Source organism: Parasteatoda tepidariorum, chromosome X1 (assembly GCF_043381705.1).
Source record: "Parasteatoda tepidariorum isolate YZ-2023 chromosome X1, CAS_Ptep_4.0, whole genome shotgun sequence".
Taxonomy (NCBI): domain Eukaryota; kingdom Metazoa; phylum Arthropoda; class Arachnida; order Araneae; family Theridiidae; genus Parasteatoda; species Parasteatoda tepidariorum.
Window position 1 is genome coordinate 46,064,726 of NC_092214.1, and position 26,698 is coordinate 46,091,423.

At 27.0% G+C, this 26,698-nt stretch overlaps 1 protein-coding gene across 5 annotated transcripts in view; it reads right to left on the bottom strand.

The window, feature by feature from the left end:
* LOC107448565 (oxysterol-binding protein-related protein 3) overlaps positions 1 to 26,698 on the bottom strand; it is a 91,295-nt gene that overhangs the window by 32,957 nt on the left and 31,640 nt on the right. For 3 of the 5 annotated variants that reach the window (XM_016063818.4, XM_016063815.4, XM_016063819.4), the window contains exons 2-7: positions 10,502 to 10,731; positions 7,976 to 8,278; positions 6,400 to 6,453; positions 6,201 to 6,314; positions 5,657 to 5,792; positions 313 to 471 (exon numbers count right to left, since the gene is read on the bottom strand). In XM_016063818.4, coding sequence (XP_015919304.1) covers positions 313 to 471; positions 5,657 to 5,792; positions 6,201 to 6,314; positions 6,400 to 6,453; positions 7,976 to 8,278; positions 10,502 to 10,639 — 904 coding nt within the window. In that variant the 5' untranslated portion in view covers positions 10,640 to 10,731. Of the gene's footprint in view, positions 1 to 312; positions 472 to 5,656; positions 5,793 to 6,200; positions 6,315 to 6,399; positions 6,454 to 7,975; positions 8,279 to 10,501; positions 10,732 to 19,004; positions 19,199 to 26,698 lie in introns of those variants that run through there. The other 2 variants (XM_071187898.1, XM_016063817.4) reach the window with 1 other exon arrangement.

The window sequence follows — 26,698 nt, forward strand, 5'->3', positions numbered from 1 at the left end:
ATCTTAAGAGTTTACTTGTATTTTTATTTTATGATAAAGAGCTAAATAAAACTAATCAAATTTATCTCTGATTTTATAATGTATGAATAAATTACCAGAAAATTATTTGTTAAACTTTACTTGATTGCAATCATATTTTTACACATTGCTTGATAATTCTTAAACTGTAAAAATTCTCTCATATACAAGTCATTAACTGCTATTATTAGCAGTGACAATTTCGGCGGAGAACCAATAAATATGAAGTAACATCAATTAAAAAAACACTCTGTATACAAAGACAAAATGCCAACTATTGAAAAATAAGCTTACCTTTATTGCCTTGATCAATTGCCGATGAATCTAAAATCCATGCTGCTACTCGACTCTGTTGAGAAATTGGACTTCGAATTAAACTATGTCTACTACTCTGCCAAGCAGACCCATCCTGAATGCTACTGACAGGTGGAGTATATGAGACAGGGAAAGGTACTGGTAAAAAGTAATAATATAATTATGATCACATTACATTAATGGTCAAAAGAAGAAAATGCAATTTTAAGCTTTCATTGTAATATTAAAAGCATCTAACATAACTTTTATGTTTAAGCTACGAAATATCCATTTTGTAGCTTCATTTCATACTACTTGCAATATAAACTACTAAACATTAATGGAAATGTGTATCTTTATTTGGATACTTGGATTTTAATGATTTATTTTCATTAATACCAAAAACTAGAAATAGTAGCAGACATATCTCAGAAAGTTGTAAATATATATCTGGGTCTAAAATAAATTCAAAATTTGATCTTTTAGTAGCAGAGAGGGAGTGTGGTTAGAATGCATTGGTATAGTGATGACCTTATTAATGTATATGTAATATGTTAGATTGTGTTCTGTCTGTGGAAAATTTAAAAATTACTGAATTGTTATCATTTAGCTTAGCTACAAAAATGTGCAATAAATATTTAAAAAAGTCAAAGCCTAGATCAATACCACACATGATTACACTTTTACATAAATTATACTTTTGTAGTCACTCATACCTTAAAATAAAATAATATGGAAATTGAGATATTAACCTTTAAAGTTTCGTTTTTAAGAATTAAGAACAAAACTTTTTCTTTTTATCTTTTGCGTCATTGCAATGGCGCAAAATTTTTTTTACAGTACCGTAATTTATGGAAGAAACGCCGCGGCGCTTACGAGTTTAAAAGTTTTAAAATTTTAATTGCGGCGTTTACGATATTTTAAAAATAAATTTTACATTTTTCAAAGAAAAATTTTTTTTAATCAAAATAGTTGCAAATTATGGCCAACGATGGCGCCACTATTGATAACTCACCACCCCTTAAAGAAAGTGGGTTGATCTTGATCTAGCTCCCGCCAAACCGCGTGGTTGATAGATCTTTCACATTTTTTCTCACTTTGTTACAATGTGCTTTGTGGAGAAATTTAATTGCGGAAAGTTTTCTTTTTAGTATTTGCTAATATTTACACATCGTTGTTATGGAAGCGACATATAAACTGATATCTTCTTAGCTAAATAAAAGAGGTATATTTCCAAAAAATAAATAAATTAAATTAAAAAAAATATTTATAAAATGTAAATATGTAGTACAGTATGGAACCCGAAATTCAGCACTTAATCCGACCAATTTTTTTTTTTTTTTTTTTTTTTAAAAAAAGAAATTTTTTTTGATAAGAGAAAAAAAAAGTCCTATTTTCTTTTCATTTGGAGTTTTTTTCTCTTGAAGTAAATAACTATATTTTATCTTTTAAAAATAAAAATATGAAGAGAAAAAATAATAAATCTGTGTCAAACAAAACATCTGTTCCTTAAGCAGTTTAAAATAAAGTGAAATTGAAAAGTAAAAACATCTGCATTTCCAATGAACAAAATAAATCAATGCAAGTTGAGAGAAACTGATGAATCAATCTTGACAGCTGTGCAAGTGCTTTACTGGTTTGCCCCCCCCCCACACTTCCCTCTTCTGTTTGACCATAAATTAGCCACACCCTTTTCACATTGAAACTTCTTTCTCACTTGGTGTACAAAATGAATTCTATCCCTCTTGCTGCTTTTTTTTTTAAATTCTCGATTTATTTATCTTTTTATTGCTTATTAACTGTTACTTTTTTTGTTGTTAACTTGTTTTTTTTAATCGTTATTTGTTGTTTGCTTCCTTTTTGCAGTTATTCATTGTTAGTTTCTTGCCATTAATTGTTACTTTTTTTGTAGTTCCTTGTTAGCTTTTTTTCCCCGAGGTGAGCCTCTTTTTTTAAAACAAAATGTTACGTAAAAGAAAAAACGAGAACAATGATCTCGCTCTGAAGAAGAAATGATTATTTCTTTTTCAGATTATTTCATCTTGAATTATTTATCCTTCGGATTACTTCTTCTTGATTATATCTTATAGATTATTATTTTAATTAATGAAATTTCTAAAGATGGGACAGTTTTAAATTCACCCCATCAAAATCTACAATTGAAACTTAGCTAAATGTATTGGTTTTTCTGAAATTAACAGCGTAATTGAATTATCGTAATATACGGGCGCCATATTGGAATTTCCGGAAGAGATCGGAAATTCTGTAAATTCCGAAATACGGAATTTCGTCGGTCCCGTGAGTGCCGAATTTTGGGTCCTATACTGTAATGTAAAAAAATCATTTATACTAAAGTAATATAAATATTGTTATTTAAATTTTTTACCTAACGATGGCACCAACAGCTGATTGTAACATGTTGTTCTGAGCAGTTTGTCCAAAATATACAATCGCAGATTACATTCTTGATTTTATTATAATTATACATTTATAAATTTTAATTTATATTTTAATTTAAAACATTAGTAGTATTTATAAGGAATTAATGTTATATATTCACTTTTTCCGCTAAATCGTTATTATGGGTGCGGCGTTTACCATGATTTTTTTCTTTTAAGTCTCATTATCACAAGTGCGACGTTTACGATAGGTGCGGCGTTTCTTCCATAAATTACAGTAAATGCATAATATGAAGCACCAAGAATTGAAATAATAAAAAGCTAACATATTTAAGCATTTTTTAATGTTCTTAACTCTTATTTTTTCACTTATTAATTTCAGTTTTTTTTATTTATTTATCTTTGATAGTTTTTTAGGACAAAAATTAGTTTTTGCTCCAATTACCATTTTCTCTCTTATTAGAGTCAATTGCAATAACTTTTTGTTTTTATAAAGGCTTGAAATTTTTTGGGGGGAGAAAATAAGGAAATATTAAAAATTTAAGAGTTCTGAAGCTCGAGTCTTGAGAATTTTCACACGTCTATAAGTTGCCGATTCCCGAGTATTCCAGAAAGTTGAGCTTTTACTGTATTTTAAGAATAAAATTTCTCATCTCATGTGTGGGTCCCTCATGTTTTTTTTTCTTCGACAGAACTGACTACTTCTATTTCTCCACCATCCTACTCCCAGTCTTCTCTCATTGATTGATTACTTATGAGGCACTAGTTGGAGAGCTGGGGGTAGTGAGTCCTGGTGGCTGACAAAACCAGAGTGTATATGCAGCAAGGTACACACTAAATTTGTTGTAGCTGAAAGTCTTTTCATTGGTTGTAGTGTGTGAATTTGAAGAGAGTGACCGGCTCAGGGATTATCTACATCATCTGACCAGGGTCGAAATTACATGGCATTCCTACCGTGGCCATTAAGGGTGATGATCGCTTATGGTGTCAGGCATTAAAAGAAAACACCATAAAATCAGGTAGATAGGTTGATACACAGCTGTATCTAACTAATGGTAAAGAGAGGCTCACTAAACATTAACACAAAAACAAACTAAAAGTAATTAAATTTAAATATAGCAGTGCAGTTACGGAAAAGGACCAAAATATAGAAAAAATAAACCAATTGCATAGCAAAGTTTGTTGCAACAATACAACAATTGTACTATGTTATTAATTATTAATTTTCATTTTCTAAATATTTACTATTTTCCAAAGAATGAAATTAACTATTTTTCAAAGTATAAAGCATAAAAATCTGAAAATATTTAAAAGCACAGTGAACCTATAAAAAAAGCTAGGTTTAACACAAAACTAGCTTAATGACTTATTTCATAAATAAATTTGCATTAAAAAAAAGTTTCATTAAAAAATATACCTTTTGTTTTCAAAAAACTCTAAAATTTTAATCTCAAAAACTTATTTACCATTAAGGCGTTATGTTAATTGCATCTGATCAAATAGTACCTTTCTTGAAAATTGAAAAAATAAAAGCTTGATTCAAAAATATGAAATCATCCAGTATTTTAATCTTTTCTTATATAGTATAAAAACATCATATATTTTGTAAAATGCTTAACAGCTTTCTTTAACCCTTTCGAGCCGACTGTCACATATATGTGCCAGCAAGAAACGCGCTCACTTTCCGACCGACACACCCGCGTGTCAGAGAGTTTTCTCGCTCACCCCCGACCATCACTTATTTGTGCCAGCGTTTCAGAACGTTTTAAAAAATGAAATTTCTTCCAAAAGATGGCATTGTATGTCCATATGGTTTCAGATACATGTAGATTTGACCTTCTACTCAAGATGAAAGTACAGTCACGTGGTTTTTAGAGGAAGGAGTGGAGGGGGGGGGAATGTTTTATTAGGGCTCTTTAAATTAGCACGTGATATTTATTTACAGTAAGTAAGGGAGTTTTTTTTATCTCTCGCTACTTTCGATTTTCGGATTAGTTTTTAGTGGATAATTAGATCTTGTAGGCTTGAATTTTTTTTCTTTTTACCGTTAGAATGTCGAAGCGTCGAAAAATTTTGACTGAGCTGGAAATAGAGGAAATTATGCAAAATATTTCAGATATTGATTCTGAAACAGATTCGGATAGTAGTGATAGTGACACTATAATGAAAATAAATTGTGTAAAATATACATTTAAACAAGAAATAACTTAAGTAAATCAAGTATCCATAGACACTTAAATACTCTACAGAACAATATTAAACAAAGCGCTGATATTTCGGTAATTTCTCTGAATTAGGCTTAACATCGAAAAACCCTCCGGCCCTGGGGAGACACACGCTAGAGAGACTGCCGGCCTCAGCGGTAAGCGCGCTTTCGCGCTTTGCGTCGCGAAAGGGCTAAGAACAGATTAAAATTAAAGCATACTTTCAAAACAAAATAAAATGGTAAAATATCTATATCCCAAAGTCTTTTTTGAGTCAAATTGAGTCAACTCTTACATGTAGAGTTTAAACATTTTAATAGAATTTGATATTTGTAAATAACCTTTTATAGAATAATTTGGTATCATCTACTTTAAAAATTCATAGCATTATCATAAAATCCTGCGTATTTGAAAACCTATTCATGAAAAAAAAAAGAATCATGGCTATTACATAATTCTAGTATAATTTGAAATTTTCTGAATTAATCATTTAAAAAAATTTTATTTCCTTACAAATGTAGTGAAATAAAACATAATGTATGTCATATGTTCTCTTTAATGGAAATATAAAATGGAATGCATTATAAAAATATAGATAAATAGACTATTCTTAAACACCTAGAAAATGATTTTTTAAGTTTTGGAATACCATAAAAGAAAAACTAAGTATCTTATTCCCAGATAGTGGAGATGTATACATGAGTATAATAGAAAAGAATAAATGTAAGTAACTTGTCTCACCTCCACCAGGCATTTCATCAACAGGAGTAGTAATCTTAGGAGCTTCTCGTGTTCCAAATGATATTTCATGCTGACGGTAAAGTCTGTGATGGCGTAGTTGATTAACCCACTCTTGGAATTGAGTCTGATTTTTAACCTGCAATTAAAAGCAAGGTGATATAAATAAATTAGCAGCAATTGAAATTATTCAAAAAACAAGTTATAATACTTATTAGTTAAAATGTTTACTTATCAGTAAATATATTTTTTCCAATTCTTTTTAATTATACAGTGATCTGTTATGAGAAATTATTTAATCTTCATTCTAAACTGATAGTCGAATTAACTTTTAATGGAACAATATATAAACAAATTTTCAAGAGGTATTCCTAATATTGATATACTAAATAAGAAAATTGCTTTGTAATAAATTTGCACCATATTTAACAATTATTTGATCAATAAGGATTACTGCAAAATGAAATAATACATACATTTTCAAATTTAAAGCATATTTATAAGGAAAAGTTTTTGATTGAGTCAATTTAGAATACAAAACACATACTTTTAAGTGATAAATATGTTCTTCAGCATCTATATCAATACGCCGTCTTTGACTTTTAGTTGAAATTACAGACAAGCCAACATCAACAGAGCCAAGTATCTTGCCTCGCGTCATCTAGAAAGTAAAAAAAAGATTTATAGAAAATTTTAACTCAAACATATGGTTATTAAAAAATGAATAAAATGAATTTAATACTCACTTCATTCGATGTTTTTGTATAAGTTAAAATTCCTTTATCCAACAGAAAATAGCGCTACAAATTAAATATAAAAATTAAGTTAACAAAAGAAATAAGTAGCTTTTATACTTCAAACAATAAAAATGAATATTATTATATTTATAAACAATGAGTAAAAAAACAAAAAGTTACATACAACCGTAATTTGCACTAGAAACTATTAATTGCAAATCTGTATTAACCATTACCTTAAAAATTAAAAATATCTTTCATTTTCATCATCATCATGATCTTAGTCTACATGTGTCTCTAAAGGAATGAATGCTTCTGTTAAGAAATAGTAATTTTACATAAAAATTTAAGGATAGTTTTAGAATAACATTTTCAATTAATGTTGCCAAACAATAAACAATGCACTTTAAACTTCTTAAGATTGGTTTGAATTAAGTTTGAGAATTATTTATCAATGATCAAATAATGTTAATAATAATATTGAACAAAAGATAATGTATCTTCTATTATTAAAGTCTGCACTATATGCATTCATCAATTTTAGACAATGACAGGCTTTTATCTTTTTAAAATTCTTTTAAACGAAACCATAAGACAATTTTACTTTTTTTTTATTTAAAGTTGAGCTAGAAATGAAATTTGCAATACATTTAAAAAGAAAACTTTATTTAGAATTTTTGAAATGCAAAATAAAACTAACTCCAATATTTAATTTTATTGATTTCCAATATTATTTTTACATTAATTTATTTTATTTTATATATTATTTTGTAGGATATAACAATTAACTTAAGTGCTACCTGGAAGAATTTGTACGAAAAATTTCATGCAGTACAGTATTTTGCATTCAAATAACATGTGCAGAAAAGAAGCTAAATTCTACCCAGAACAAAAATTAATGCTGACAGTTACATATATATACATTAAAAAATATATAAAAACTTTTACCTACATAATAATAATAGTAAATATCAAACTTATTTTAATGTACAGCTAGGATTGCTTTTGTTTTTTCATGTTTTTAATATTTTGTCTACAACTTACAATACTGTACAATCTACTAATTTAACAGAATTTGAAAAACAAAATGGTTGTTTTCTCCTTGGAGCATAACTATAAGGCACTAGAAAATTTATGAACCCACAAGCCATAACTGATCCCGCGAAACTAGTGCTGGACAAGTTGTTTAAAATATCTGGGCTATAAGAGTAGCATAATAAAGGAAAAGAAAGAGGAAGTCAGACTGTGATCTACCATATTTCAGAGAAACTTTTGGTTCTAAAAACCGTTACTGATACTTAGTAAAAAAAGTTATTTCAAAAGTAAATCAAGAAAGCATTCTAAAGCAAATTATTTTAGAAAATTATACAAAATTTTTCTTTGTCTAATTTTAGATCTCATACAAGGTTAAGTAAAATCCATTACCAATAAAACTAGTTAAGAATACATTGAAAACTTTTATTTCCAATTATGAAATATTACTGCATCTGGTAAATAATGCCTTAAAATCCTAATTTAGAGCTTCTCATGAAATGCAAGGAAGTTCTGTAAACAATTTTGGAAAATGTATAAAATTTCAACATACTTTGTGCCAACCTTTGAGTGGCCATTTTCTCCTTTTCATTAAGTATCCTTCAAATTTGCCAGGCTTTGTTTCACATATTTTACCATCTTTTAGACCTTCTAAAATTTCCCACTCACTTCCTCTGTGAGATTTTTGCATTTGCATAGCTGAAGATATCTTCTCTTCTCCATTTGTGACAATGGGAGCTGAATTTGGAGCTTCTGATGAGGAATTTAAAGGTAATTTTAAAGCTGGTTTACTATGTGATGTAGATTCAGAATGATGAGAACTATGGGAAAGGCTGTTTGTACCAACGCTCAATTCCTAAAAACAGTTTTAAAAAAAAATTTTTTTTTTCATTAAACTCACTGTATAAAGAAAACATTATACTTCATAACTTTTAAGTAATAAATATAACTGACAAATACCAAATTCATTTGTTAGCAAAAGTAATATTTCCATTGTACTATTAATAATTTTACACTGCTTTTAATAAATAAAAATAAAAAAGCAAATGGGAAAAAAACACGGAATAAATTTAAAATTTTAGTACAATAATTGTATCCAATCAAGGTAATAATTTTGAAATTAGGATATCTTAAATTACTGTCTAAGTTCTTTTATCTCATTAACCCTTATTAAAGATGAGAACAAAATTTAATAATATTACATTAGCATAGAACATTATGAAAGAATTTTTTTAATAATTTAAATAAAATTAAAAATTTAAAATTCCTGCTATGTTTCCAAGTGTAACTTTTCAAACATAAATTCATAACATTCAATGAAAAATGTTACAACACACTTAGAATGAAGGAATTTCGAACAGATAAGCTATGATTTTTGCTATATTTCTTTTCTTTTTAAATCAAAATTTGATATAAGTAAACCCTTACAATAATTTAAAAGCCTCTTACTTTAAAACTGCTCTAAAATTAAAATTTTGATAACAAAAAAATTGTTTAAAGTTTGTGCATAAACCTTTCTTTGTATTTCTATATAAACCTTTCCATGTATAAAACTTTTTAAAAATTATGTTTAGGAAAATCAATAGATTTAAGTTGTGATCATGCATAGTAGATACAATAATGCAACAACACATTAAATGATAAAATACAACAAATCATTCAAAATAAAAAATTATTGAGTCATCCTCAGTATGACGGCACAGTAAATACCAGAGCAGTCCCGATAAATCCTCTCCAGTTGGTTCCATCAGGCGCTAGGTTTTCCATCAATAGCAAAAAATACATATGTTTTCATATTTTAAGACCTTTTTGTTTAGAGTAAATTTTTCTTGTGTCAGATTTTTTCCCACTTACAAGTAAATTTATCAAAGATCAGTTCATTATCTGAGCTAACAACATATTTTCTTTAAATTATATCCAACCATATTATTATACTGTGAAATTTCATAACTGCAATTATGTTTGGTTATTTAAAATTTCTGAAAGGTTATATGTGATTGTGTGTAATTTGCCAAATAACAGTTAATTTTGCAGCTCAGGATATGGCTCAAAGTAATTTTCTTTTAAAACTCAATAATTTGTCAGATTTCTTCAAACATCCACAGCCATTAAGTAAAACATGTTTTATTTATTAAATAAAAATCATAACAATGTAAAATGTCAACAAAAAATTTAAATATAAAATTTTTATAAAAAATGTGTAATTACAAATTTATGAATTGCTAACTACAAAAATATAATCAAGTCATTAAAAATTAATAAAAAAAAACATTTTTTTAACATATTTCAAAAACTAATAGGGGATCAAAATGGCATCCGAAAATAACTGTTGGAATTTATTTTTTCTTAAATTTTTTCTAATTTGAGATCAGCAAAATTAGAAATCACTAATTCAATGAGAAACTGGAAGATAATTTTGTTTTTAATTATAAGGTTTGGTTTAACTGTTAATTTAACACTAAAGCTAGACAACTAATAGGCTGGTCAAAGCATCACCTCAATTTTTATTCTGTAAAAAGGAAAATTTTCTTTTTTGTGGGAAAATGACCGAGGTAGGACATTTGGTTTGCTTGCTCAATATTTCATTTCATGTAAGCAAATTAGGATAATGAAACCATTAAATATGTTGTTTACTCTTTAATTCAGATATTTCAAGTTTTATGCAAATATATTGCTCATTAAAAAAAAAAAACTCACCACTGTTCCCCCTCCTGACATTTGATCACGAAAAAAAAAATATATCAGATTTAAAAGAAGTCTAATTCCGAAATTAAAAAGATGTTAGATAAAAATGTAAAAAAGATTTTCCAATAAAAAAATCATCAGTTCACTAAAAACTTATAAAAAACTATCGATACACGACAGTTAAAAGAATTTTTTTAAGTAGAAAAAAAAACACTTATGCATTTTTTTTTCAAAATAAATGCTTAATTTTTATTCCCAGTCTTTTTTTTTTTTTTTAAATAGACTATTTCAAAAAAGCATCAATCTATGATCTTTGGACACGTTGATTTTTAAGCATTCCATAAATAATTAGCGCTCATGTGAATTTTCCTAACATAATATAAGCTCAACTTACGGAATCAGAAGTTCGACTAGGACTTTTTCTTCTGTCGCGAATTTGTAACTCATTTAAACCTTTCTCTGAAGCTGAAGTGCTCATCTTGTGGTTGAGATTCCCAGGTTCTGTGGCAATGTGGCGAAGAGATGATGCCATGATGCCAGGAAAAGGAGAATCACTATTTTTCAGTTGGATTATGGAAATATGGTCATGGTCACCTAATTGTCTCCATAACTAAGTGCTGCATTCTAATGAGGAGAGAAAAATTATATTCAATATAAATTTATTTCAAAATAAAAGCAATTTTTTTGTTATAAATCATTTAAGTAAATCTAAAATTAAACAAAAAATTGTACACAAATTTTTCAAAAAATAAAAGAATAAAAACACTATTTATACATTTGATTCCAAAATAAAGTTATGGTTTGCAGAGTTGAGCAAAACTATGATATTCAAATAAATGATAGATAAATGTATAGCATATACATGTGCACTTGGAATGAATGCCAAAAACTGAAATTCTTTCTTTAGCACAAAGAGTGAAGAGTGATTTATCACATAAGATTTTTATTTTAGTTGTAGCTAACGATGAGAAATGGATTGAGAGCTATGTAAAGACTATGTTTTTTATTTTTAAAAAAAAAAATTTCAAGAAGTTTTGGGGGTCAAAACAGAAGATTCTTTGGAATTTTGAGAAAAACGCATCTAATTTGTTGTAATATTTTTTGTGAAATGACTGAACCGTGACGCAAGCCACTATTTGTATATTACATTATACTACTTCCACACTAACTATTAAGACATACAGTGGACCCTTGCCTTGGAAGCTAAAGGTCATAACAAAATCTTCAAAGTAAGGATATTTTCTTAGACTTCTGTCAAAATCTACTTTTGCCAACAGCAAACCACAAAGGTACATATTTCAATAAATACATACTAATGAGCAGTACCTAAAAAAATAAAGATATGTGTGGTAAAATTTGGCATGACCTAAAAATTTAGCTTTAAAGCAGCAAGAAACTGACATTTTGTACAGTTTTCAAGTTCATAACTAACTTTGCCAAAACTGAACAAGTATGAAATTTGCTGGAAAAGAAGCTTCAAGTGTAACAGAAACACAATAAACTCACAGATCAATTGGTTACTCATTCAACTTTTATATAATAAGTCTTTAAACTTTAAGGTCTGTACCTGAGTAGTTAAATACAGAAATAATTATTAAAAAGCTGTAAATTGTTTATGATTGAAGCCCAATATGAATGTTTGAAGTTAACATACTCAACTAAAATGAGCTTTAGTCTATATGTTAAACTTACTGTGAAGTGGGGCAAAAGGGCAACAGTTTGAAGGTTGAGAAGTATTCAAGTCTTAATAGTTTGTGTGGAAGTAGAACCCAAAATAACAGTCAATAATGTGGTTCACTCATTTCATGGAAAGAATTGTTAGATGTAAATAGATGTGTTTTCACAAAATTTCAGTGGTACTTCAGTTTTGACCCCAAAACTTTTAGAATCTTTTTTTAAATAAAAAATAAAAACATATGTCTCATAAATTTAAATAAACATTTCCTGCAAAATTTCAACAAAATCAAAAATATCAAGTATACAACCCTGTCTGACTCTTAAAAAGAACTGGCCAATGAAATAGAAACCTTAGATTGATATAAATATTTTGGATATCCTTTTGCACAGATAACAGTCCCTATTCCTGAGAGCAGTGACTCTACAAGTTTCTGGAGTGCATTTATGTCTAGAGAATACCATGCATTGGTTACGTTGGCTACATAAATTGTAAGATTCTGTAAATTAGATGGAAGAGGAGATCACTGTCAGATGTGCCTTTTCAATATGTCCCCAAAATTTTTTATTAGGGTGAGATCCAGAATGTGCAGTGGCCAAAAAAGGTGTTGGAAATCAAATTGATGTGCATTGAACCAATTTTGTATGCCTCTGGCATCATGTATATTAGCGTCCAAGAAATATCTGTTGCCTTCAGAGTAAAAAATGTAACATTACAGGAGTAACTTGATTTGTCAATCTTTCCAGGTGTTGCATGACTTTTTGTTTACCCTCAAGGAACACCAAAGCACCACTTAAATACCAGCAAAATGATGTTTCGCATCATGATGCTCCCACAAGACCATGTACAAGGGCAACAAAGCAAAAAAATAGCCCTAGTTTCTATTTCATTGGCCATTGTGTGTAGTTTATATTGCAAGCAGTATTGTTTCTGATATATAACAAAAAAATAATATAATTATTTTCGTTTATTTGGTTATTTAATTTTTTTTTTTGTTAACTTTACTTTATGAATTCCTTCAGCATATTCTGGATAACACATTGTGGGTATATGGATACTATGCCACACCATAAACAAATAAAAACTTATTTCTGAAAGTAACATCTAATAACATTAAAGAATATTTAATAAGATAAAATTACACCACAATAATTTCTGTTTATAACATCTGTATATATATATATATATATGGGTCATTCTCACGAAAACTGTCATTTTTCAGTTCATAAAATCCCAAAAAAGTAAAGNTGATTTTTCCTTAATTTATGATAACCAGTGTATATATATATATATATATATATGTGTGTGTGTGTGTGTGTGTGTTAAAGAATAATGTTGAATTGCGTGAATAGGAATAGCGATGTACGATATTTAATTCGCGAAAATACAAATCGCGACAACTGATTTTACAAATCGGGATATTGGATTTTTAAATTGCGTACATAGGAATCGCGGTGTACGATATTTAAATTACGTGAATGAGAATCGCAACTTTTAAATCAGGTAAATACGAAAATCGATTAATGATATTAAAATCCCAAAATTAGCAAATTGAAGCGCACTTTCACATATTCAAAATGGCGAAAATCTGCCAAACCAAAAGAATCAAATTGGCGAAAAAACATGCATGTAAACGCCTTGTTAACTGGATTCGGCCAAAGTTCCAAAATTTCGTCGGATTATGTTTTTGATTCGCGGAAGTCCGAGAATCAATGGTCTTGAGATACGCGGAATACTGCGATATTCGCGGAGAAATCACCCGCCCTGTGTTAAAAGAAAATCAGTATAAGGAGTGAAAAAGCGTTTGAATACCGAAAAATCAGAACATTTTGACCTAAAATCGTATTTTCGGAAAAAGGCTAAAAAATCGGGACAGTTGGCAGCAAAGCTATTCTCTTTTCCATCCTTTTAATTTTTTTTTTTTATGTTTATATTTTTAATAAAAATGTATACGAAAAGAGACGAATTTTAAAAAATACCAATATTTATGGTCAGTTGTTGTTTCAGTTGGAATTTTATTAAGGATTCAGAATACAGTTTTCACACATTTTTAATAAATATCATATTCGGAAAAGGCGAAAGAAAGAAAAAAAAAATTTCAAAAAATTTTCATATAATCTTTTTTAAAAAATATGTGTTAACTTTGATTGTAAATAGGTTTGTCGTGAGGTGAAGAAACCTGAATTATTAAAAATATTTTTTTCTTCTTAACTTCTTTTCTAAAATAATATAATAAAAATGGTTTTCCTAAACTAAGAATTTCGAAGGAATTACAGCGACCACAAAGTTGAGTAACATGCAACGTGCACTACACACAAAACGTTATTTTCAATTGAAGATCATGGGGGAAGAACGGTTTATGACCATGTTTTCAAAAATGCAATTGGATCACTACCTTATGCAGTATGAGGATTACAAAGTTTTGACAGATCAATAACGTGGAGTATCTTTTCTCCCCGACAGTTAATATACAGTGGAGATAGGTCAGCCTGGGGAAAAATGGTTCCTGTCCAAACATAAACAAGAAGAACAAAGAAAAGTATAATTAAGAAGAATATTAGTGAAGAAATTTTGATTGAGGAGGAATTTTAAGGGAAAAACAGTTCTTGTACACCCAGATTTTCTTCTCTTTTTTTTTTCTTTTTTTTTAACATCAAAAAATTGTAAATTTTGTTTTGAAATTTATTGGGAAAGTAAATAAATGCTTGAGACTTTCATATTATATTTTTATTCATGCAATTTCAATCGAATGCTTGCTTTTGAAAATTTTCAAAATTTGAAATTCGTTTTTCTCAGAATCAGTTTTCATACACATAAACCGTTTTCCCCCTGATCTTCATTTGTGTTTCCCAGAAAAACGCATTTCCTGATATCTTAAAAATTATTCATCATAATTCCATCTTGTGTTTATGAGATTAATAATTCAAATTATTGCGTAAAAGTTTTTCAAAGTTTTTTTTTTCCTTCAATTTTTATTAGCTTTAAAAATTAAAAGCTTCTTTTGAGTAAAATGCAGACTTTTCAAACCGTACATAGTTATTTAAGTGAACAAAATTGTTATTAAATTCGTTGCAATACAAAATACAAAGCAAGAGAGAAAAAAAAAACTATATTGTAGAGAATTTGATAAAATGACGTAATCTCATAAAAATGGTGATTGGATGAACAGCTTCTGAGACATCGATAAGATGAAGTTAAAAAATATTCTTTCAGATATCATTATTATTCTTATTTTAGAATTTTTTTTTCCAGGAATGCCAACTGCTTCGCTTCAAGCAAAAGTTTAAATAATATATTGAATTAAATAGTAAAACTTGCAAAATAAGGATAATTACGCCCACTCTTCAAAAAAGTAACCATGAGATTAATGACATAAAGTTGCGTTTCATATAATACTTCGAATATTGGATATGTAGTGGTGAAAAAATTGCTTAAAAGGAAAAATACTGAACTAAAAACAACTTAAATCTAGCTAAGCAAGTTGGCATCTCTGAAGTTTTCTTAGCGTAAAACATTTTTTTTCTTTTTTAAATTTGAGAATTGTTCACAATTATATATTTCATACATATTTATATATTTTTTTAAATCTGAAAGAACCTTATTTAAATCCCATTTGTTTTAAGAATAAAAAAGTTTTTTATTTAGACAAACCTTTGAAAATTGTTAAAAGTTTTGCAACCTTAGCAACACTCAAACGATTCCTTATTTTACTAAGTACAAAATAAAATACTGAGAACATTATTCATTCTAATCCTACAACTGAACGCACAGCTGTATTCAACTGTTTAATAATAACAAGAACATTTTCATTAATACCTTTTTATAGGCATAACCACCAACATAATGGTTAAATGCCGATATACTTGAGTTACTTAAGTTTAACTTTGCAGTTTCAGCTGTGGATATTGCTTTCACCTTTTTTTCTCTTCTGTCCAGCTTATTATTATTGTACAAAAAAAATACAAAAAAATATAGTTTTTCTGACCTAATCATTTTTTCATTAATTTTTGAAATGTGAAAGACATAAGTAATATTCTTTAAAGAAATAAAAAACATGTTTAAAGCAGATTTTTTTTTTTATTTAATGTTCTAAACATAACTTAAAACAAGTGTTTAAAACAAAGTGTTTTTTTTTAACATTATAACCCAGATCAAAACGACATTAAAACCTAAACAAGTTTCAAGTGTGTTACGCCATTCTGAGGCAGTTTATCATTAGAACTTTTTACCCTATCACCGGGTCACATAAATTATTAGCAAGTTGCAAAAATCTTTGATTTTTCAGACCAAAACTAGATGAATGAAAAATATCGCGTGAATCGTGACTGAAATAAAACTAAAATTTAAACTTTCAAAGTTTGTTAAATCTAAGCCAGAATAGAAAATATCAAAAATAGTTATTTCATTTTATACTGAATAATGACAACAAAAAAATCGAATGTCCTTCTATTAGCTTCAATTGTATGGATTAATGTGAGACACCACTGTCTAAGTGGTTTCTTATTATTAAAAAAATACAAGAGTAATTATTTAACAGTAACATTATTTTATTTCTTTTAAATATAAGTAACCTCCAAAACTAAAACTTCCCCCTTTTTTAGATACACGAACTTTGCCCCCCCCCTCCCTGTTTTTTATTTCTATGGTTTTTATGGTTCTTTTTTTTTTNTTTTTTTTTTTTTTTTTTTTTTTTTTTTTTTTTTTTTTTTTTTTTTTTTTTTTTTGCTGTGAATCTGTTTTTATAGTTGAATATTTTTTTAGCTACTTATTTAACAAAAAATGTTAATAAAAATTATCTCAATTTTTTTCTTTTTTGCCGCGTTAAGTATCCTAATTTTTCCTTTTTAAACTCAATACTAGTTTTTTTAAAAACATTCTCCGTTTACCAGGGCGTCCAGGGGTCTCTAAAAACTATTATAGTGGTACATAAGGGGTTGGACAAAATAATGAAAGCACTTTACACTAACACATTTTTTTATGTTTCCCAAAAAAATATTTAGAGCATTATTTTATAAATTTAGAAGTGATAAGGTTATGCGAATTTTCATACTTATCAATGAAATTTAAAGCTTTCAGAGGTTTGAAAGAACGGCGATAAATTAAAAACAGAAAACAGTGCTTTTGAACACCCTAAGCCAAAAAAAGTAGGAATGAATTTGTAACTTGCAACAATTATTTTGGTTATTATATGCGAGAATGGCACGGGATTTCGTAAACCTAGCTTTAATATTTATGGAATTAGGGACATTTTTATAAATAAATAAAATAAAAAAATCGTTTTTGCTATATTTTTAAAAATATTCAATGGTGTGAAACAATATTTTTGGAGCAATTTAAAATAAATTACAAAATTATTACTTTAAGATTTGAGAAAAATTTGCAAAAAACTGCGCAAAATATGAATAATTAAAATATTTATTTCATAATGCGCATGCGAGGGAAAAATTTACATTTTTTCTTAGTTTAGTAGTGAATTGTACTAGGCAACTGATAAAAAAAGTCCGATTGAAATATCTTATTTTAAAAATTTTAAAAGTTTCACAAATTTTCTAAAATAGTTTTTGTTCTTTTTAAAATAAAACTTAAGGGGTTTTTCACAAATTTCATTTTGTATTATTAAACAAGATTTATTAAAAATGATAAATAAAAATTTATTAAAATTCAAGTATTTCTTGAGAAATATGAAAACGTCTTAGTGTAGAAGTGTTTCCATTATTTTGTCCACGCATCCCTTGTAAATTTTGGTTATAATGTGTATTTAATGTTTTTAAAAAGTTAAAATGAAACATTCCTGATCTCTACATTAATTCGATAACTCAAACACGTATAAAGAGCTAGGTTATGAATGGATGAAAATTTATAGCATTTAGGGGTTGCTAAGCAAGGTGAATTTCCACTCCTTTAAAGATAAGTTAGCTATCACTATAAAAATTTTGAGGGATCAGTAGACGCCCTGGTTTACACATATTTAAAAGTGGCTACTAAAAGTGCAAAAGTAGTTACCTTTTTTTCATGTACATATAATACTGGAAAGCCAGTGGCTACTATTCATAACTGCTAGTCTAAAGCTTGACAGTTAAAGCTTTAAATAATATTTTTTTTAAAAAAGAGAAGGAAAAAAAGTATACATTAAAATAAAAATCACGTATGACGAAAACTATATAAGTAATATGCATACTATTAAATTCTGAGTTAAATCGGCAGGAAAGAATAATCGGAAGGTAGGAAGAAGTTATAGTATTAGCGACAATATAACATATTATTCTAAGAAAACGCCGTTTCAAATTTACTTAAGAATTACGAAATTAAGTTAGTAAAGTTTACTATGCTCGTTACTGTAAAAAGAGGCCTATATTTCTCATTCATATTAGTTTCAACTTATACTTTTAAAAGACGATGCCGATACTTTCAAATACGTAGACCAACAAATTAAGCAAAAAATAAATAAATAAATAATATGAAAACACGTTTTGAAAATTTCCTATAGTATTTCCTTTCCTAATTTTAGTCAACTTATTTATTTTTAAAATATTTTCAAAAAATTTAAAATTTGAAATTTTTAAAAAATTAGTATTTTTTAGAAACACTTGTTTATTTTTCAAACTAATATTAGAAATATTATTTTGAGCATTTAGAGTGATTTTTGAAAAACGATATTTGCCCAAAAATATGAGTTTACATTTTTGGGGAAATTTCAGCTACTTGCACTAAAAAAAGTTTAAAATACGAACTTAAAATTTATTAAGCATTTATGACAATATAGAAAATAATTTAAATAATTTGAATAAAATGCGCAATAAAATGCGAAAATGCTACAAACTAATGGAAAAATACTACAAACGGCATTTTAACGGCTCAATAAAAGTGACTTCGTTTCTTTTTAGATATTTATATAATATCTTTAAAAATTCAAAGAATTAAGTCTAACTTATTTCGGAACTAAAATTTTTTAAAAATTCAAATTTCAAAATATCATGGGGTTCTGAGTTTTGTTAAAAATCGATAATGTCACTATGAGAAAATGAAACAAAAATAAATTAAAACAATTAATTATGTAATGTAAGATTGTAAGATGTTGTGAAAGATGTAATTATCTTTGACAAAAGGATATTAAGCACCGTCACGATCTTGGAACTAAACGTCATGATTTTTATTTTAAAAACATTAAAATTATTTTATTAACAGAGAAAAAAATGAAAAGTGGAGAAAAAAATATACTCACCTTACGATAATACATCATTTTAGAGCGAATTACAGCTCTTCTAAAAAAATTAAGATAGATAATGCGGATTGTTTATCGATGAAGTATCTTCTTCAAAAATAATTTGAAGTTATGATTAAAAAGAGAAACGAAAGTAATGATATTGAGTGAAAGAATCAGGAAAATGTTAACACCCGACCTTCAAGACAATGAATAAAAATGATTAATTTGATTAAAGAAAAACGGAAAAAAGTTTTCACCGGCTACAAGGAAATATTTATAGTATAAAATGTTTTCCTTATAGCCGATTAATATTACAATAGAAAATCTACTGATACTTATATATTTGATGATTTTATTTTTTTCAATGTGAAAATTCATTTCCATTTAGTTGTAAAAAGTTTTTGAACACCGAAGATTTGAGAAAATCAACTATTTAACTGTGAGGTAATTTGATCATAAAACTAGCATATTTTGACTGTGTTACATAGAAGCTAGACAAAATTATTAAAAATAGACTAAGCATCATTTAATAACATTTTCTTTTTTCTATGTTTCTAAAAAAAATTTAGCATTAAGGTGGGCAAAGTACAGCGGAATAGTCGAACTGAAAAGAAAAAAAACTAAAATTGCAGTTATTTACATATAAATGTTTTCATTGTTAGGAATAATCAGCACAGCTTTGTTTATAAGAGATTAATTAGCAAATTTATCAAGTTAAAAAAAGTTTAATTATAATTGAACAATCTGTTTCTTAAATTATTTAACAGGTATTTCTAATTTAACAAGTAAAAAATTAAATAAACTTTTTTTTTTAGCTTATAAATAATACTTATAATGAGAACAATATGGTCTTTAAGTTTAACAATAATTTAATACAAGACGAATAAAACAAAATTTAAAAAAACTTAATCGCACATAAAAAAACTTGTAGTTTCAGTGTTAATTATGCAACAGAGTATGTCTTATTAAAATAATTTGGATAAGAAAAATTACCATCTTAATCGTTGCTTAAAACAAGTAACTCTGTTATTTAGAAGAGTTAATAACTGTTGAATAAAATAAGCATATTTCGTAAGAAAGTTAATAAAAAGATGCCAACTTATTGTACCAGCTGTAAGCAAATATTTAAAGAAAAGTTATCGCGGTTAAAGATACAATACAAAGTTTGCTTTGTACTTAATGCATTGATGGGGTTCGCATTTTTTTTACATAGAAAATACTATTTTTAATAAAATAATTATTATTGAATCATACATTTTCAGTCTTTCACAATTCTTTATAATATTTTTAGCATTTTAATGTACAGGAAATTTTTATATCAGTTTTTAGATATAACTCATTCCCTGCTGACATTGCGTTTTTGCTACACTTAATGTAAAAATCGTATCTCTTTTAGTGATCTACTTTTTACACTACTTTTTGTAGTGATATTAAAAATACATTTGTATTGATGTAAAAAAATATGTATCAAAATGTATATTTTTGAAAAAAATTATAGTTTTGAAAAAAGTGGTATAGAATTAGCACTTAAACTAATAAGATGAAAATTATTAACGTAACTGCAACAAAAATTTAAAAAATATTGCAAATGCATAGTATCAGATCAAAATATAAATACTTATATTGTTAATATATTTTGTTGGTGAAAACAAATGATTTTGTTTCACCGAAGTAAATGATAAAAATAAAATAGTTGAGTTACTAATTTTTATCTGTTTGAAAAAGTTCTAGAAATTATACGAGAGTTTGGGCAATATTTGACCGATAAAAGCAGTTATACGGCACAATATCCCTAAATACTATGATGAATCACAAAAAATATCTAATAAAAATAATTCTTATGTCTGAACTGGATTCGGAAAGAAATTTCGCTTTTCATATGAAAAGGAAATTTCTTATAGAGAAAAAATATTTTATTGAATTACATATTGCCGATTCTGGTCTAATACTATTTGTCAATTTTCTGGATGTACTATGATTCAACGATGAGAAAATTATTGCTCTTCGCTGGCAAAAAACTGATTCAAATGATTTTTGACTTCCTCATTTGAAGTAAAGATTTTGTCGTTTAAAAAATTGACCTAGTGATCAATTTTTTAGTGAACAATGATCTAGTTCAGCCTCTTTCCTGGACATCTCTATACACAACAGATTATTTTTTTTCTTGCTTGAACAGCATTTTTACCTTTGCGACTGTAAAAAATTAAAACATGCAAAAAATGCTGCTTTTAACTTTCCATATTTGAAAGGGCACCAACCAAAAACAAGTGCGCAGAATCAATAAAACTTTTTCACAAGAAAACTTACTATATCCGTTGCCAAAATATATAATTATAATGCGGCTTAATTGTGAAGATATTTGAGAAAAAGTATAATTAAATCCTGTGTTAAGACTATGAACAACCCATAATTTAAAGGCATACACTCGTTCCCATTTATCTTTTTTTTTTTAAAAAAAAAAAAACCTTTCTGCTATTTAGAACACTAATAAAAATAATTTTTTTTTACTAAAATTTTGGAAAATGAGTAGATATAGTCATTTTATATTAGAAATGTCGGGAAAAAAGCGAGGTTAGACGATGGCATAAGCCGCTGCACAAACAAAAAATAAAATTTTAATTCTTGGCAAATATTTAAAACAAATGAATAGAACAGTTCCAAATTTTGAACCCATTTTACTGCCCACCCTACTGCCCATCAACGTATTAAAAACTGTAGTGGAAAAGCAAAATCAATTACAAACAGTATCGTTACAAACATTAAAAAATAATTAATTACATTTTAAGTCTTAATTATTTTAAGTTCTAAAAACAGTAAACTATTGTATTGTTACTATACTGATAAATGCACAACTATGCAAAACTTCCGAACTCTAGCACATAAGAAATTGGTAAAAAATTCATTACAAAATATTATCCTCCATTCGTAAAAGCATGAACTTTTTTATCCCTTCCCCCTTACAAATATGAAAGAAATAAAGTAAAGCTCTAAAAAAACGTGGTAAAAAAAAGCGATTTCAACATTATTGATATCTCGTATTAGTTTAACAACGAAACGATTACGTCATGAAGACAATGACGATAGTGGCCGGGACTATTTTCGTCAATTGTAAGATATTTATGACACAGACGGGAACCAGTTGCCAATATTAAATCAAAGAAAGCAAGTCATTCCATCTTATTACAGGAATAGACTGAGAGGTTTCAAATTATGCTACAACTCTCACTTTAAATGGTCGTAGAGGTGTTTAAGCATAATAGAAATTTTCAAAAAACAAAGCAAAAAAAAAAAAAAAAAGATTTGAAACAATATAAGGGTTATACTCCCCCACCCGCCCCCCAAAAAAATTACCAATTTTTTAACGGAGTAATTTACGACAAAGCTAATAATCTTATTTATTTATTTATGATCCGTAGATAACTAAGCATTTGTCTAATATATAAACAGTTTTTGCCAGTTTTGGGAATTTGAGATTGCGCCGTAGTCCTTCCTTTAATCTTCAGATTTCAAATGTTAAACTTTATTACTTATTTATAATTAAATAAAATTAATAAAATCTTCCTTTTAAGCAACGTTACTTTACTTGACATAAATGAAGGAAAGATAAAAATAAGCAAGTGAATATAAAAAATAAAATAAGTAAGCAAAGGAAAATGAAATAAGCAAGGAAATATAAAAATAAGCAAATTCACAGTCTACGTATGGAATGATAAGTCACTGAAAATGATTTATATTTAAGAATATTCCCCTTAAGCCACGCTACCTAACTTGACCAAAATGAGGAAAATATTAAAATAAGCGTGTGTTTAATTCGTTGTCTAAGTCTAATGATAAGTTACAGAGTACCTTAAACTACGTCACTTAGCTTGACACAAATGAAGGAAATGTAAATATTAGTATGTGTTTAATTCGCTGTCTATGAGTCAAATGATAGGTTACAGAATAACAGTGACTGCAATTTAAGATTTCCCTTAAACCACGCTACTTAGCTTGACACAAATGAAGGAAATATAAAAATATGCATATGTTTAATTCGCTGCCTATGAGTCGAATGATAAGTTAGAGCAAAAATTATTAAAATTTATGAATATTTCCCTTGAGCTACTTTTACTTAGCTTGCCACATATGAAGGAGATATAAAAATAAGCATGAGTTTAATTCGATGTTAGAGAGTAGAATGAAGTTAGAGTAACATTGATTTAAATTTAGCTTCTAAGAGTAAATATAGAATTTTTATTTTTTTATGAACCCCGATCTTGTTCAGAACACTTACTTCACGGAGAAAGACTTTAATCACAGATCTTGTTCAATTAAAGAGATATGATAAACTTCAAAAATTTGAAAAATCCTCATGACTTAGATATACATTAAATTTTTGTGATTTTTCAAAAAACAAACTTTGAAGGAGTAAAATTCATAGCTACCAACATGGATTAGAAAAAAATCCAGTAGATTTTACGAAATAATATTAACTTCCTGATAACTGTTACATTAAGTCCTGAATATTTTACACATAGGGAATTTTAGGGATTTTTATAGTGATCAAAATAGAAAAACTGCAATATTTTCCAGTTATGATTGACATTAAACATCCTTGAACTGTTACTAATATAAATAGGTATTTAATTCCTCAAAGATATAAACTGACCAGTGAAGAATTAAGAACAAAAAAAAGTTTTAAGATAATTTCTATAAATGAGGTTCGCTTCATTATGAATTTGTAACACTTATTTAAATATTCAAGCAATAATCTGTACAAAAATTCTATTTCAATAGGGATTTTTTTAGGAAACTTACTCAATTTTAGAGAATTTTCTAAAATGTACAAAAACCAGGAGAATTTTAATTAAACCAGTAGACCAGGAGGAACTGGCAAAATTCAGTAGTCTACTGGAAAATCCAGCATGGTTGGCAGCTATGAAAACTGATAATAAAATATAAACAATACAATACTTTTATTAAGTGGATTTACTAAATATATAAAATATATTTGGAAATAGCTTTTTTGGATTTTATCAAAGAATTCACATTAAATATTCAGATCATTTACAATGTAATTATTTAGGTAAATAGCAGTAATAAAAGAATCTCGTCAATTTAAATACTTTATATGCATTTTCTAAAAATTCAAACAGGAATAAAGTAATAGAAAATTTATAAAAAATAAAAAATGTGATAATATTTTAAGTTACAATTGCTGCAGATTTTCTATTTTTTTTTCTTTTCAATGAACAATATTTTTTTAGCAGTAATTTAAACACCTTGGAGAAAAAATTTATTTTATACACTCTTCATTAAAATAAGAAAACACAACTGAACAACGAAAAAAAAATGAAAAGAGAAAGAAAACTAGAATTTTTCAATAGTATGCTCACCAAGGAACACGCTAAGGATTAAAATGCACAAAATTTAATCAAGATTTTGTAATATGGGTATCACTTCAAAAAATTGAAATTATACATAAAAACCAATTCAGGAAAAATATATTTTTATTATCATAACTTCATAACTTAAAATTCACTATGCATAAAAATAACCTTCTAACCTTAATTATTTTTAAACTTTTTACTTAGATTTTATTTTACAAGTTAAGTTTTTTCTGGTCATCTTGTTCACATCAGAAAAAAATGACCATTATAGTTTCATTTGTTTCTTATGGAAATAAACGCTAAATTTAAAACACCTCTCACTTCAGTTTAATTTCTCCTGAGTGATACAGAAATTATATACTACATAAATTATATACTAAATAAATAAGATTTCATAAAATACCGTTTGCAGTATTTTGGATTATAGTATTGATAATTAGAAAAATATCCGTAATAATCCGAAATACAATCTTTAAATTGAAATGTTACACATTTACTATGAATATTTCAATGAATAAATAAAAATTCCTGAAATTTATAAATCATGTATTATTCAATAGATTGCCTATTTTAACAAATAAAATATAAACTTTGATACAAAACTTATTCTTTATTAAATAAAATTTTGATAAAAAAAATAATAAAAATTTTTCCTTCCCTTTTTGTCATAAACAAACGATTTTGAGTTTAATAAAAATGTTTTGAAAACGATTTCTATTAAAAATGTAATTTTAATACAAAATATATTCACGGCATTTTTTTTTTGTAACTTTTTCATAAAAACAAAATTTCATATGAAATATTAATTTAGAAATTGAGAATCTGATTGGTTCATTTTAAGCAGGATGGTCAATCCAGACCCAATAAGAATGTTTTCTAAGTTTCTAAAAATAGTGAATTGAATTATATTATCATTTAAGATTTTAACCTTTCATATTGTAGTTTGTTTTTCTGATAGGATTATTTAAAATACTGATAACGAATATTATTAAATAAAAATTAATGACGTTAGTTGGAAACTGTGAACTGGATCGTTGGAAAAGTCTGCGTAATTGCTTACATTTTAAAAGTTAAAGAGAGTTCCAAAAGCCTTTGTCGCGGTACACACCCAGTGTTTTCTGAATAATATTAAAAAATAAAATAAAGTTTAGTTGCCAATCACATTTTATCAAAGTATCTTTTCAAAAGAAAAACTCTTGAAGTAAGAATATGAAAGAGATAAGGAAGAAATGACAAGAATGCGATTGCACTGTCATTATTATCACAAATCGTGGTTTTCAAAAAAAAAGGGGGATGACAGAAAATTTAAAAATCTATTTTAAAAAAAGCCGTTAAGAGTTTTAACAAAGCAAATTGTAGTGAAAGAGAAACTCAACGAATATCCGAAAAGAATTAGAAATACAAATTGCAGTGACAAATTATAAAACATATATAAATTTATTTATTAAAAATAAACATAAGTATGTTTGCAAATTCAATACACATAGCAATAACACAATACATGGATTTTTAATTAATTCGATAAATTTGTCGAAAAAAATTTGATTGATGCACATAATTTGTGAGCTAAACATAAAAATAATATTTTTGCCATCATTGTTTATTGGTACAGTGGGCCAGAAATTCATATGACTAGTTTAAACATTTCTTCTGGTTGTTACTCCATTTTGATTTGAAAAGAATTCTTGAATTAAAAGGAGTTCTAGATTTAAACATTATTTTTGTTTAAAGAAGTGTTCAGATTATTGATCTAAGCCTAAGTTAGGTTTATTATTTTTATTTTAATTTGAAGTAATATACTGATGCAGTTGTTTTTGACATAAATGGGTCAACATCATCAAAAATTTACGGTGAAGGAAGATTTTTCTGAAAAATAGAGTAACTTCTTCTAAGCGTAATGAGCGAAAATAAAGACTGTTTTTTACTCATTGTTATGCAAATAATAACACAATAAATCCCGTAATAACGAAACGATAAAACCATGGCGTTAGTTATACTAAGGACAATAATGTTAAACGTTTTTATTTTAAATGAAGACAACAATAATTTGTTTTATTTGTCTTAAATTTAGTAAATTCATTCATATTAGCGAACTGGCTGCGTTAAATAAAATATCATGTTTCATTTTGCAATATGGCTGTATTATAATTTTCATGAAATATAATTTTTAACCGATTAATGTAATATTTTTTTGAGTATTATAATTTTTAACTGATTTTAAAACTTAAAGGGTTTTTTTTTTTTTTTNGTCCAGTGCCTTTTTATAATTAGTGTTTTTTTTTTTTTTTTTTTTTAAATTACTTAACACGTTAAGTGAATTAAACAATCGTCCTACTAGTATAA